The 14,810-nt window shown below is 39.5% G+C and overlaps 3 protein-coding genes across 3 annotated transcripts; all 3 read right to left on the bottom strand.

Moving 5' to 3' along the window:
- Position 1: 1 nt before the first annotated feature.
- LOC103467291 (lymphoid-restricted membrane protein) lies at positions 2-5,528 on the bottom strand. Its single transcript, XM_017305584.1, has 14 exons — positions 5,443-5,528; positions 4,047-4,172; positions 3,888-3,960; positions 3,734-3,806; positions 3,624-3,651; positions 3,326-3,466; positions 2,762-2,893; positions 1,833-1,992; positions 1,712-1,758; positions 1,579-1,629; positions 1,371-1,507; positions 1,186-1,293; positions 333-440; positions 2-228 (listed from the first exon to the last, which is right to left on the bottom strand). Exons 2-14 carry the CDS (start codon positions 4,050-4,052, stop codon positions 78-80), a joined length of 1,215 nt encoding a protein of 404 aa, XP_017161073.1. The 5' UTR covers positions 4,053-4,172; positions 5,443-5,528; the 3' UTR covers positions 2-77.
- A 304-nt stretch (positions 5,529-5,832) lies between these two features.
- rpl10a (ribosomal protein L10a) lies at positions 5,833-9,200 on the bottom strand. Its single transcript, XM_008413542.2, has 6 exons — positions 9,109-9,200; positions 7,952-8,023; positions 7,785-7,865; positions 6,400-6,548; positions 6,131-6,303; positions 5,833-6,042 (listed from the first exon to the last, which is right to left on the bottom strand). Exons 1-6 carry the CDS (start codon positions 9,111-9,113, stop codon positions 5,872-5,874), a joined length of 651 nt encoding a protein of 216 aa, XP_008411764.1. The 5' UTR covers positions 9,114-9,200; the 3' UTR covers positions 5,833-5,871.
- Positions 9,201-10,167: 967 nt separating this feature from the next.
- fance (FA complementation group E) lies at positions 10,168-14,452 on the bottom strand. The gene is made up of 10 exons (XM_008413544.2): positions 14,153-14,452; positions 12,650-13,217; positions 12,459-12,503; positions 12,324-12,380; positions 11,938-12,081; positions 11,709-11,832; positions 11,154-11,229; positions 10,993-11,059; positions 10,426-10,551; positions 10,168-10,333 (listed from the first exon to the last, which is right to left on the bottom strand). The coding sequence occupies exons 1-10, from the start codon at positions 14,413-14,415 to the stop codon at positions 10,229-10,231; spliced, it is 1,575 nt and encodes a 524-aa protein (XP_008411766.1). The 5' UTR covers positions 14,416-14,452; the 3' UTR covers positions 10,168-10,228.
- Positions 14,453-14,810: the final 358 nt, after the last annotated feature.

Raw genomic sequence — 14,810 nt, 5'->3', positions numbered from 1 at the left:
GTGATGCATAATGGTTTTATTCTGGAAGCTAAATCCTTGAAGAGAATGAGGGTGGAGTATTCCAAAGTTTTTACGGGTCATGGCTCATCCTCTCCTTCGTGAATCTTCCACATGATGCAAGTCAGCATTACGACGCAGAAAAGCACCAACAGGTTGGTGCAGATCCGCGTCCATCGGCAGCGGTGCAGCCGGACCAGCAGAGGATCCTGCCTGCATGGAGACCCATACCTGAAGGAGGCAGACGCTCATTGTTTGTCCACACAAAACAATCACTGTCACTTATTAATTTATCGTGTTTTTTTTTTTTTTTAAGAAATGTTGCATTTACTTACGTGCCAATGGAGATTTGTCTCTGGATAGTTGCCGTTTTTCTTTCCTTTCCTTTGGTTAGTGCAGCTGCTTTGGCTTTCTGTCTTTGTCGCAGAGAGTCCAGAGAGAGGCTGCAGCAAAGCCACAAAGGCTTGCCATTAAAATGATGTAATGTTTGCTCAAGTTACGCAAAAATAACCACAAAAACTCTTATTACCTATTTGCCTAAGCCCCTTTTATGGACAGTAAGTGAACCAGTTAAAATAAAAGTAAACCAGATGTCCATCTGGGATAAAAGGTGGTATGTAAAGTGAAAATCAAGTAAAGCTTTAAGTAAAATATTTAGCCAAAACTTAAGTTCAAGTATACTTAATTGGAGTAATTGAAAAAAAGATTGTAAAAAGCCTTAAATTTTACTTTTATTGCAGTAGTGTAATCCCACACTGTAAAAACAAATCCAAACTTTAGTTTGAAATTATCTGGGGAAAAAAAATTCCCTGTTAAGATTTATATTTAATTTTTATGCCAGAATTACTGTCACACAAAACAATTCTTAGAAAAAAAAACAATAGCTTTATTATTGCTATGCTTCACTTTTTTTAGTTGCTCAGTGTGTTTATAAATGTTTAATCAGTAATACAAGGTCTTACATTAATGTTAAGTAGAGCAGATGTTTGTTGATCTTAATAAATTGGGAAATGGAACCAATATGCAAAAGCAAATTAGAAGCTCTTTGGTATCACAAAAAACATTTTTTAAATAATTGCTCTAGAGAATTTTTTACCTTCCAGAGCAGGAGAAGTGGGCATCATTCATAAGAAAAATTAAACTACAACCTTTAATAAGGTTATTGAGGCTACTGAGAGAATCCCATACTTTCTGTTGTGCGTATTTGAAGCAATCGTTTCCTCTGTCGGATGGCTCTCTGGGCTGGGAGCAGAAAGGTCCGTAAGACAATCTCCTGGTGGATCTGGGTTTGGTTGTCTGAAAACAAAACTTGTTAAAAGAAAAGTGAAAACATGTGGTCCAGATAAAAGCAGAACATTTATTTCACACTGTACCTTTCATTCAAGAGGTGGCTGTCCTCTTGGGTAAACACAAAGCTACAGGCATCTAAGCTCAGGGATGGAGACAAGTGTGGAGGAGAGTTTTTCTTCCAGGAGGACGTCCTCTTCCTTGAATCTCGCTTCTTCTTCTCCTGTTTGGAAGGACATTATGCTAATTATGGCGGCAAGACATTAGGAAAGTTCACCAAGGAAGCCTTCCTACCAGATTTGGGCTGGAAATGATTGATGCGCTGACTCTCCTTCGTAAGACGCTCTGGAATTAAACAGACAAAACTGGAGTAAGAAGGCGGATACAATTAAGAGATTCATTCTTCTGTATGATGAAACCTGCATACCTGATTAGAGTTTCTCCTCTTCCTGTCCTCCTGTCTTTCTGGTTCTGCTGTAAGAGAGAAACAGCCAGGCATTATTTAGGCGGCATCAACACACTAGTGGATGAACCGAGACTCCACAAACCTGGGTTGGTTCTGGGATTGATGCTGTGTCTGTAAGAGCTCTGCTGCTGCTGCAGATTGTTTTTGGCTTCTTCCAGCTCGGCTAAATGTCTGTCATGACGCCGCCTCAGACTCTCCACGTGAGCCACCATGAGCTCCACAGCACGACTCACCCGAGCCTCCTATGAAAGTTAAACATCCAGTCATGGTGAAAATAAACCACAAGTTACAACAATTTGAAGCTATGAGGGAACAAAGATTTTATATCTCCAGATAAATCACTTAAAAACTAACGATCTTAAACCCCTATAAATCAGTGAAGGAGATTCATAGTGTTTCTTGAAAGGCGGACAGGTGAATAATTCACGTTTTGCAACTATTTGCGTATTTCCTTCTAGGTCTCAACTGCTTCTAGAAATAATGGAAGTGCTTAAAAAATGACTACCCGGCCATTTTCTGCCAATAAGTTAATGTTTGTTTTGTTGCCGTCTGGAAAATTAGCCGTTTCAAAAACCTCTCGATTATTAAGTTGCAACAGCCAGGCACTGCCCGTTACCTAGCAACTCCAGTCGAGTTGAGCCACTCGCTTAGCAACTTTAGCAGAGGCTAACCTAGGAACCCACGTTTTACTGCTATACAATGAAAAGACAAGAGTTTTGTTGTTGACTTATTTTTGCTGCGTTCTGATGGTTGAGAAGACGCTACGTCTTCTGTTTCAGGGTCAAAGATGTACGGCGGTTGCATCTATTTACACCATTTTCACTTGTGTAAAATGTGTAAGATATAAGGTTTGAAATGGAGGGCGTTGCCAGCAGCAGCTTATACTGATTTAAAGAGACAGGAGACCCAAAACCATCTCATTCAGAAGAGACCTCAAAACAGGCAAAAATCATCATCTGTCCCCTTTAATGCTGTTAATGTTTAACAGTAATAAACATAACCTTCATGTACCTGGTGGACGGCACCGAGCACCTCGGCTGTGCTGGAGATCCGCTCTACTGTCCCTCCGAGGATGTCCAGAGAAAGCTCCAGCCTCTGCAGGATGCTGCTGCGTTTACTGTCCAAACACAGCCCCTTCAATGTCTGAAAACACACACAATCACATCTACTTCCTCTGACCCAAACTTCAACCTTCCCACAGAACGAGCCTACACATACAATAAGAGCGACAACAAAGTGGTTTAGACCAAAGCATATTCATGAGTTAGAATGCCCTAGTCAAAGTTCAGCCCTAAATCCAACTGAGAATCTGTGGCAACACTGTATAATTGATGTTCTCAGAGGCTCACCATTTATTCTGACTGAGTTTGAGGTATTTCTGTTCAGAAATATGGGCAAAAGTTTACAAATGGATGCTTGGTTCAACTTCACAACGAGCCTCTACATCCTGTTGGCATTTCAAAATACCACTGAAATTTGTGGCTGTGGAGTAAAGAATAACTCCAAGAGGTGTGAGCATTTTTCCAAGACATTTTAGAATATTGTGAGCATCTTGATCATATCCACACAGTGCACCTCCAGGGTCTCCCTGCCACGGCTGAGCTCCAGGTGGATGTTCTCCTCGGCCAGGTTGCGTGCGTGCTCCTCCGACTGCAGCCTCTGTTTCAGGGTGTACTGATCGCAGCGGAAGGCCAGGGTGATCTGAGAGAAGGCCATCTGGGCACATAAACAGCTTTCAGTCCTCAGGTGGAAATTTGGAATACGGTTGAATTTTTAAAAAAAAATGTATTTAACACTAAGAAACTTAATACACACAAATCAAATACAATCAGGCTGATGAAGATGTCAAATAACTTGTTTGTAAAAGTTTTACCTCCAAGTCCTTTTCTGTCATGTCCACACTGTTAAAAAAAAAGGCAGGTAAAAGCTTAATAAAAGGTTTAAACTAATTTCTATGCAGTATATTGTCATTATGTGTCTCACCTGTTGAGGCCTACACGCTCTATGATGGACAGCTCGCTCCAGCAGGTCACCGGTGGCTCCTCCTGACTGCTTTTTGTCAGAAACATGAACCCAGGTTGAACGCAAAGCCAGATCACCCACTGATCCTTTTATTTATCCGTCTTTCAGCTTCTACCTTCCTCACTGTCATTGCTGTCAGTCATGGTGGATAAATGATGTCCGTTTGTCTCGGCGTCAGGTGCAAACCCCTACAGACACAAATAGGTGTTAGAGATAAACGTGTGTGTGTATATAGATATAAATGTTGCAGCTGATGGTAGACAATTCGACTCACCTCCATGCTTGTCAGTGCCGCGTACACAAGAGAAGGTCGGCATCAGCTGATTTTGCGTTTCAGGGTACGAGGTTTACGGTCAGACGTCTGCCCTCGATACATTCCTCACTCTGCATTTCTCCTGCCCTGAGAATAGATAATCCCATTAAGAGATCCACAGTTAAAGCAGAGCAGGATCGCTCACCCAAAGAGGCTCATGGGAAGCTGCGTTTCATACTTGTTAAACACAGATGTGGTGAAACGTCCAGCCAGAGTTGTGCCTAAAACTACTTGATGGTTTCCAACTTCTTGATTTTAAAACTGAAGTTGGTGTTTTGTTCAATTCAATAATACTTTACTAATCCCAAAGGGTTAATACATGTTATTCTAAATCATATTACACAATTATCTTGTAGATGCTGAGGGCTGTGGACAGGGAGTGGGAAGAGGATTTCCTGTAGCAGTCTGTATTACAACAAATTTGAAGAAGGCTCTGGCTACAGACATTGTTGTATAACTTAAATTAAGAGGTTGTTCATAATTTATCATTTCACTCTTGAAAAAGCATAGCTAAAAGAGGCCAGTTTTTTTCTAACCAGGTTTTAAGAAATGGTAAAGCTTTTCATAACATACGGTTCTCTTTAAGTAATTCTACAAAATAGAAATCTTTGTAGAGTTAACTTTTATACTGCAAGTTTTGGGTTAAATGAATTTGGTTTGCTTCCACGGGTTTCTCAAATTTTGGTTCATTGGGTTAGATGTGTGGGCCTCCTTGCTCATGCACACCTTCTCAGCTGTGTCTTAAGTTTTCTGTGTGTTAAGAGCTCGAGGAAACAAACGCACTAATATACTTAAAAGCAATAATGAACTTTCTGTAGGTGTGAACATGAACAGGGTGTAAATAATAGCTTTAGAAACTCGTTTAATGATGAAACTTCTCAACTTAAAGCGCATCACATCTTAACCCATCACTCCTGGCTCTGATTATACGTCCAAACAAACTTCTCTACAAGTTACAGTCAATGCTCTACTAAACACCATCTCTATTAGTTGTGCTTTTTTATTCACTTTCTTCAGTGTTGTGACAATGCCGTCAGCTCCCATTAATAATTAACCTAAAAACGAGCCATAGGTTGACATTCATTACTTCCGTAAACAGTGCGCTGCCCTGTGACGTCAACGTTCTTCTGCGCATGCGGGTCGCTTTAAACCGTTCACACTGAAGTCTGGTTGTGGTTTTAATTAGTACAAAATCTTACTTTAGCAATAAATAAAAAAATTGAGCACCAGGACCTGCTGAGTTTCCACTATACCTCCCCACTCATGAGGGCAAATTTTAGGTTTTCAATGTCAACTTATTTGCTTAGAGTTGAGGAAAAATGCTTTGACCAGCAACAGCAGAAAGGTTCAAACCCACCTGTTTCTAAATGCAGCGAGGCATTGCTGCTCTCACAGCTTTAGATGCGAATTCCAGCATGGAAAAATACTTCAGGTCTGCTAATGAACCTTCGTTTGATTCAGGTGTGTTGAACCAGGGAAGGAAAGAAAACATGCAGGATACTGGCCCTGGAGTACTCACTTTGACATCCCTGCAAGGGATGTCAAAGTGAGCACAAGGTATTTGGCGGTAAACTCAGCTACATACAAAGATACACAAAATTGAATATATCCTTTTTGACCTTGTGCACAGAAAGATTTTACAAGTGAACTTAACATCAAAGCACAAAAGATAGTTATAAAACAAAGTGTTAAGCTGAAAAGCAACTTAACCCCTAAAATAAATGAATAAATCACACTGAGCAACATATTGGAGTTTCTCTGCTTTTATTCATAGAAAAACAAGCATTTAATAGAGGCGCTGTGGTTTGCCCATGGTGCTCTTAATGTACAGGGCACGCACGTTCTGCCAGTTCTTCTTCAGCAAAGACACCAAGAAGTTGACGGCCAAGTGGATGTTGTAGACGAGTTCGTCTTCGGTCATCTTCACGTGTCCAACAGCCACAGCCAGACAGAGCACCTACAACACAGCCAGCGTTACTACAGAGTAAGAGCATCCAACACGACTTTAAATGCTTCACCAAAGCTGCTAGAAGAACTGACGGTACCTTCTTCATCTGGAACTTGATGGTGGATTTGACCTCGTCCACCTTTGTGTTCAGGTTCTCGTTGTGGGTGAGAAGGGAAGGGAACTTGCCAGCCTTGTTCAGTCCAGGACCCAAGATACGAGGAATCTGCTTGATCAGAGACTCGGAGGCCAGGAAGGCGTCGTACTTTTTGGCTGCAGGAAGGGAGGAAGAAAAAAAGAAAACTTAACTATGAAGTCTGAATCTGACCTCAAACTGATCAAGTTTGTCATTCAGCGGACTGAACCTACCGAGTTTCTTGACCAGCTTTTTGTTCTTGTTGAGCTTTTTGAGAGCTTCAATGTCCATGTGGGGAAGTTCTGCAGCCTTGGCTTCATCGCAGTGCTGCTGGTCTCCCAGAACGCACACAGAGAACTTGGGCCTGGGGAGGGTCTTCAGCCTGCATGTCAACCACAGTGAACCACAGGATAAACCAAAATACAAGGACACTCAACAGCAGAAACACTGACTGGTCATCTTCCAATCTTCTGAAAGAAAGCATCTAACATTTATCTCTAAAATTATAGTCAAATAGATGCATCAAACATGACTTTTTATTTTTTTGCTCTACAGGAAGCCAAAGTGTTGTGAAAAGTGCGATTATCTTTTAAACCATTCGTGCACAGTGATCACCACTCCTATTTCAAAAGCTGGTTTCGTCATCTAGATATTAATGATTTACTTACAAACCACATTGCATATCCGCAATTGACTACAGATTAATGCAATTATCAATATTGCAAAATATGGATTTGATGTTGGGAGGACATCTATGAAACGCACATCATCCCCACCAGGTGCATTTTACCTCAAATTTTAAACACTATAAAACAGCAGCATTTTAAACAAAACTAATTTATTAGTTAGGAGGACATGTAGGAAAAAGCAGTTATATAAAACAATAAAATAAAAACTGATGTGTGAACTGCGGCAATCCATGATCTGTCCCAGAAATAATTCTGGGAGGTGATTTTATTTTTGTTTCTTGTGTTTCATTGCAATTGTAAAACAATACTTTGATCATAATTTTCTGTCAAAAAAATTCTGTGAATTGTAATCTTTGAGCTAAATTCTGACAATTATTTATTAAAGGAATAAATAATTGTTTGGGTAGAAAGATTGCCATTACAGCAATATCTACTTCTTTTTTCTTTTGTAATGATCCGGACATATTTCTTTTAATAAACAAGTTAGCGGTACGGATCGAGCTTCGGGGCCAGATTGTGGACTGACAAACTGCAAGGAAAAAATGTCATTTCCAAGATTTACCTCCCTGATTTCATTTTTTTTTTCTGTAATGAAGAGAAAGTCTTACCCATACCACTGCAGTGGTTGGTGTCCTGCTGACCCTCATGGTAACAGTAACATGGTCGGCGCGAGGGCGTGCAGCCACTCAAAGCCTCCCCTCATGTTTTAAGACCCAGGGTCGGGGTCCGTCTGCGTCGCCGACACCAGCCAAAACTGAGTGGGCTCAGTCAGACTACCCAGCTACTTATCCATGCTTGTTCCTGTCCTGTCTGGGCTTTCGAGAATTTACCCTTTTGTTTCCCTCTATTAGAAAAACGGCTAAATCTGACCTCAGACAGGGTTGGAAGCAAACAGGGAAAAGGTTGGGTGAAACAGTGAAGTGGCGAACCTGACAGTGCCGGAGAAACGCTTGTCCTTCTGAGGATCGTAGTTTTTAAGGCTGATCTGCAGCTCCACGCTCTCCACGAACCTAACAAATACAACGTTTTAAAAAATTAGTCTCGTCTGAAAATATATTTCACAAAAGTACAAACTTTAACTTAGGTATGTACTTACTTCCTTGGCTTGGTCACGGAGCCCTGCAGGACCTCCTTCACAGCTTCATACAACGTATCCCTGTTAACCTTACTGTACAAAAAAAAATAAATACCATAAAGTCTATGACTCCTGTTTCATCCAAGATACAGAAACTTCTCAGCCAGACATTCCGACTCTAGAAAATTACAGTTTGCCATATTTTCTCATATTTAGGATGAGCAGGTAAGTCTGCAATTATTTCAAAAGGTAAAACACCTTTTTTTCCCTGAACATTATGTTTTCACCATTAACAAATAATATCCCCTGAAACAAAGACGTTCAGATTGCATTCTTTTCAAAAGTGAATATAATTAGTAGAATTACACTTTAACATGATGTTTGATAATCAACCATGTGCGCAATAATAAAATCTTTCAATTTCTTTCTGGCATACAAGTACATTTTACGATTTAAAGAATATGCGTGCAAGTAACAGGGGCAAACCAACTCACCAATGCCCTTCTGTTTCATGTCCTATCATGTGTTGCTATTTAAATTGTGAAAATGTTTTATACTATAACAAACCCAACTTTTAGGAATAATGGACCATGGTCAATTTAGTAATTAAACGTTTTCTAACTAGTGAAAAACGCAGCTAACATTTACCATAGAACAGCTGTATGGTTTATTATTTGTAAAATATATACATTATTTGTGGTGGAGAGAGCAGCAAACTAATTGTTAGGATGAAAACCCAGGTGTTAAAGTGAAAATAACGCGGTATATTAAATGCTACTATCTGTACCAATACATTCGGCAAGAGCTACTCGTGGGTCGCTGTAAAGCTATGAGGCTAAAACTCTTAAAATGGCTTCAAAGTGCGGAAAAAATGAGATGAATATAATCTGAAATGAGCGATGAAACTATAAAACCCCAAAAGTTAGTGAAAAAATGCACTAAACCATGCAGATGGATTTGGATGTTTGTTAAAAAAAGCTGAGTGACGTTTCCTTCGGGTTCACCGGCTGGCGAACCGGTCGCATGTCCAAGATTTAGATCATTAGAAGAAAAAATACCGAACAAAAACAAAACTTTCACACTTTAATAAGTTTGTAAAGCCCACACAACTAATTCGGCTGCATTATTACAGACGTATGATCACCGTTTAACGTATTAATTGGTTAAATCATGCTAACCTCATTTTAGCGGCTTGTCCCCGACGTCGCGCTACGCTGAAAAAGGAAGTGTTGGAGGAAGTTACGCAAAATAAAGGCGCGCTACGTCATTCAGAGAACGCTTTTTTAACTAAACTTTATTCAGCCGGTACAATATAACTCTGGCTTCACACATCCTATTTATTTAAAAACGCAACAGTAAATATTTAAATATTAGTGAATAATAAAGTTTAACATCATGTAATTTTATTTTTTCTAATTAATTTGATCGAGCCACCTGTAAAAAATATAAGTATTGACATTTGAACACTGAAAATGGTGTCAAATAATCAAATTATTTATGTGGTTCCTTTTCTATACAGTTCAGTGGGGGGAAAAATACCTTTTTTAACCAACTTAAATGTTTATGACTTAGAAATATCAGATAAATATATTATTAATGGTAGTTTTTTTTTTTTAAATCTGTCTAAAACATTCTGGTGCTTTGAAGGAGGTGATTGCCTTCTAAACCTAAACATTGCTTGTACAACCCTTTAACAACATGAGCTAGACCGCGTGTCAAACTCAAGGCCCGTGGGGCAAGTCTGACCCACTGTAGCTATTTATGTGGTCTTCTAGCCCCTAGAAGGACACATAAAAACTAACTAAACCACAATCATTGTTTAATCAACCAACAAGAATTTCATCTGAATTCAAATTCTGGCAAAGCTGAACTTTAATACTAACTGTAAGTATCCAGGTATTACTTGTTTTATCTATCAGTAAAAAATTAGTTGATGTATTGGGATGTTTGCAGGGGTCATACTTTAAAAATCCAAAAATAGGTAAAATAAATATCCACAACAATTTTTTTAAACTTGAGAGGGAAACATTATTCCCCTCTGTAGCTCTTTGGAAAAACCCTGCTCGATTATTTTTATAAGTAAAAGTAATTCAAATTAAATACTGTTTTCTGTTTGTACCTGCTCATGTGCACCTTCTTATATCGCTTTTGCATATATTAGTAAATACAGCAAGAAAACCTCCAGGCAATTAATGTCTAGTGATGGATGAGTTAAGAACATAATCTGACAATGTATGTTATCCTTTTGTAGTGGATTTATTTTGGTGGTTATTGACATTAATAAAGTCAAATCTTGAGTCACGCGTCTGGGATTCGTTTCAAAGAAGCTTGAAGTGATTTCTTCAGAAATGTCTCATTTGAGTTCAGGCAGCTCGTCAGAGAGTGTTTCTGTGCAGCAGTCACCTAGAAAATATAGATTCATTCATTTACTAATACAGTGGATTACAAATACCACTTTATCAGTGTAATACAGGACAGGAGGCTTATAGACTTACGTGGCTGCTGTGTTTGGTGAGAACTGTTAACATCATTTTGGCAAATTTCACAGATTTGGTGAAGTGAGGTCCCTGGCTGATGAGCTGTTCTGTGAGATGTGTGAAAACTTCTTCATTCAAGAGCAGCTGCAGAACAAACACATTAAAACAACAACAACACATTAAAAATTATTATCAACTGAAAGCAGATATTTATATTCACCGTGTAAAAATACAAACTCTCCCCCCCCCCACTGTCTAATTTTAAATCAGACAATATCTTGTCTTATTTTAGCTTAATTACTTAATTAGGAATACAAAAATATTTTTATTGTGGAATAAATACTGAAAGTCTCATTTCTCTAGGGACAACTGTCGTTACTTTCTTCATATTTAAAGGCGTACATACATTTCCTAAGTATTTGGTAGAATATTTAGGAAATCAAACGTGTTGGGTCTCTTTCTACAAGTTTCTCGCAATAGTTTGCTGAAATTTTTGACCATTCCATCTAATAAAACTGAGTCTCAGTGTGTATTTTTAGACAGTGTATGTGAATATATGGTTTCTATTATATGTCCACCAAGTACCTTGGAGTCAAGCAAGCTGTGGATAATGGAGAGGACTGCTTCCCTCCAAGGAATCCTGAATGTCATTCTAAAAAAAACAAAAAACATATGAATAGATATGCATTCTACACACTGGATGCTTATTTACAATTTAAAATTAGTTTTTGTGTAATTTGTCTCACTGAAGAATCAGCAGTCTGTAGTGTGAATCCAGGCAGCTCTCTATAAGTCTGTTCAGCAGCTCCGTCTGAGGCGGCCCTGAAAGCAACACAAAGTTCAAGCAGGATCCGCTTATTTTGAGGCCAAACACCAAGTAAAAAGGACCTTGACCAGAAAGCTGATATCAGCTCAGTTAATGTGTACGCAAACCAGGATACCACCTGAAACACAGTCTACACTCAACTATCTCCAAATGCCACCAGCTGCAGATCAGGTCACAAATATTTTGAACATCACTGCTGTGTTTCTTTTCTTTTTTTTTGTTTGTTTTACGTTGCAATTTCTCATTTCTTCCCCTTATTTCTTCTTTTTTGTAAACATAAAACAAATATGGCTTTCTGTCATTACAAGTACTTTTTACGCATAAATTAGACTGTGCAACATTTTGTTTAGTAAAAAGGTAAAAAGGCCAATGGTCAACGCATCTGCAGCCAAAACACTGGAGCAGATTTTTGTGCTAGCTCTCGCTGCATATCCATGTCAGCTCACTGAAATAAGCAGCACCACCAGTATCTCACCTATATTCCTGTCCTCGAGAACTGGTTCAATTACTGCACAGCACATCGGTCGGGGATAGCGGCTGCACAGTGAAGTTACCGCCGTTACCAAACACCTGGAGGCCGGCTCTGACAGGGACGAGACCTGAAAGACAGTAAAAAAAAAATATATATGTAAAAAAATACATTTAAGTTCTGAGTGCTGCAGAAACATCACATACACATCTACCCGGCACATCCAGGGATTTACCTTCTGCAGCAGGATGCTCCTAATGAGGGATGCCGCAGTACTGTAGCTCAGATCAGGAGAGAGGGACAAAATGCTGTTGCACAGCTTAGGCAGGGTGTGTTCAGGTAAGATGGGAAAGTTCAGTGTCTCACACAACACCTCCACCTAAGAAGAACAAATAATCATCTGAAAGCCCTTCAGCCTTAAAAAAAAAGTGTTTATACAGTTAGGAATGTAGCAAGAAAAAAAAAAAAAAAAGAATGTCAAAAATGATCATTTAGTTATATTACACCTCGCACACACTTGGTGCTTTGGCAATGTTATATTGACTCCATTTGTGAACAGAACTGAGATGGATAAAATCTGCAAAAATATATTTTAAAAAATGGAAATCTTTCTGGACATACTTGGGTTGCGTTGCATTCGTTTAACACTTTAAACACATCTGTGGCGCTCTGGTCCCACTGAAACAGAAAAGACACAAAATACTTACAGCTGCACCAAAGTTCACATCGACTCCATGAGGGAGAAAACGTTCTTACCTCAACCTGACTTTCCAGTAATTCTTTCATGTGAAGAACAGAGCCCTGAGTGAGCAGAAAAACAAGCAAGTGAATTTGATTTGGTCTGGTTTCTTTAACTAGATCGTGAACATCATTTTAAAAATGCATCTAGTTTACGGAATGAAAAAACTGAATAAAAAACTTAACGCCTCCCTCTCCTCAGAGTTTACCCTGATGTGTTCAGGTAGACCATCATGCGGTCGGACTGCAGGTGTTTCAGCAGCACTTGCAGATCCTCCTTGCGTGTCCATCCTCACTTCTTCGTCTTCTGCATCTACTGGCTCATCAACGTGATTGTTGTCTGTCTTCAACCTTTTACTCTCCTGTACCGCTTCCTCCTCTCCATCTGCATCCACGTCCGCATCAAAACTGGCCCGTCTTTTCCGCTGCGTCCCATGCTCGAGCAAATCACGTCTGCAATAGGATTCAGATTCCTCTGTTTGCCTGCTGAAGCATTCGGCCCAACCTCCAGCCTCACTAGAACCTCCCAAATTCTCCGATAGCTGCTTCAGTTTCTGCCTGCATTGTTCAGAGTACAGAGGATCCTTGAAGTTCATCTCCAGTTTCCTCTCCAGCTGTCTGCCCAGAGCTCTCACCCAGGGTGTTGGGTTGGAGTCCTGAGCAAGGCATCCGAGCAGCAGCAGGACGGTGGGCCCAGGAATAGCAGAGTTCACCAAGTAGAGGAAGATCAGCAGGTTTTGTTTAAACACTGGTGGAAACAGGCAGACGAGCGGTTTGCTAGAAAAGATTTTAAAAGCGGAAGTGGAAAATATACGTGAATTACTAGAGCAGTAGATTTTAAGAGATGTTTTAATTACGGTTGCAAAATCTAAGAAAAACATTTCTTGCACAAGTATGTTAATTGTGATTAACCCACATGCAACCTTTTCTTTCCGAGTTAGGTCATTGGTTCTCTGTATATTTATACTACTTTATTAAAACAAAACAGAATGAAAAAAAGGATATAAGTTGTGCAAGGCTTGCAGCTCTAAATCTAGTTTCAAAACTGCAACCTGTAGGTTAGTTTTCGTTGATTCTTGAATTTAACGCATTGTTCTGTTCCATTGTACTGCAAAAGTATTCACAATCCTTAACATTTTCATCTGTCAGAATACATCCTCACTTCCTCAGCTTGCTTCTCACTTTCAAAACTTTTTAAAGATTTTTAATTCGGGTATTTTGTTTTTTCACCCATAGGATTTTCTTTTTAGATTTTCCCAAACAAGATGACACCAATAGTAGAATGAAAATCTATTTTTAGGCCTGGTGTCATTTTCCTGTAAATTTGCCATTGCAGACGGAATTTGTTTTGTTTGTTCTCTCCCCAAAAGGTCACGTATACGAGTTTAACTTAGCTGGACTCGGGGGGAGTAGTTTGTCATTTTAAAGCTATATCCCTGGCATAGATCAAAATAAAGCAGAAAAATCTTTCACTGCGATTAGAGCTCTAGTCTTTTGGAATATTTCTACTAGCAATTTATAGATCGACTTTTTTTTAGAGACAACTTAGACGAGACAGTCTGGCTTCAGCTTCCTCAAAAACCTACACAAATGTCATGTTGTGCAGCAACACCGACAGGACTGACATGAAATACAAAGCAGACATTCTGCTAGACGCATGCAAGAAATATTTAATCTTTCCGAGTTTGTAGGGAGCAGTGCCGTGTACTTACACCGAAAGTGTCAGAGCTTCAGTTGAGACAATTTCGTCTCTGCAAAGGGTCAGTATGAAGTTAGTTAGGGTAGACTCCGAGTTAGCTCGCTGCTGTCTCTGGAAGACAGTCAGCGCGGCTTTAGCCCCGGAAACTCCGGACATCAATGTAGTGAGCAGCAGCCTGGACTGTCCGTCAAACCGGCCCAGCAGCGTACTGGTGTCCACACAGGCAGTAGATTGAATAGATGGTCCCCGTCCACAGAAATGCCGTCTCCCCGCCATGAGAACTCAAACCACTTGTTTACATATTTTACTATTTTACAGCGCCATCTACCGTCCTGGAGTAGAATTCTCTTATTACAATTTCCCCCATCATTAGCAGGTTTAAACATTCCTTCACTTCTGAGTACTTGGATGGCATTTCAAAGTAAACCATTTACCTTTAAACATTGGTACTGATAAACAAGGCACAAGGCATTTTCAGTGAGACAGGTGATAATTTTTTATTTTCAGTGTACATTCTTTTTAAAAGTAATAAAAGCCAAACATGTTGTATCTTGCCAAAAACTAGGAAACGACAACTGAGTCTTGAGGTTGGCACCACAATTGAAGATGTATATTGGCACAATTTTTACTTTGACAATTAAAACCCAACCACACAATGTTTTAAAATATCA

The sequence above is a fragment of the Poecilia reticulata genome, linkage group LG7, assembly GCF_000633615.1.
Source record: "Poecilia reticulata strain Guanapo linkage group LG7, Guppy_female_1.0+MT, whole genome shotgun sequence".
Taxonomy (NCBI): Eukaryota; Metazoa; Chordata; class Actinopteri; order Cyprinodontiformes; family Poeciliidae; genus Poecilia; species Poecilia reticulata.
Note: the sequence above shows the minus strand (reverse complement) of the source record. Positions and strands in the feature narration are given on the sequence as shown.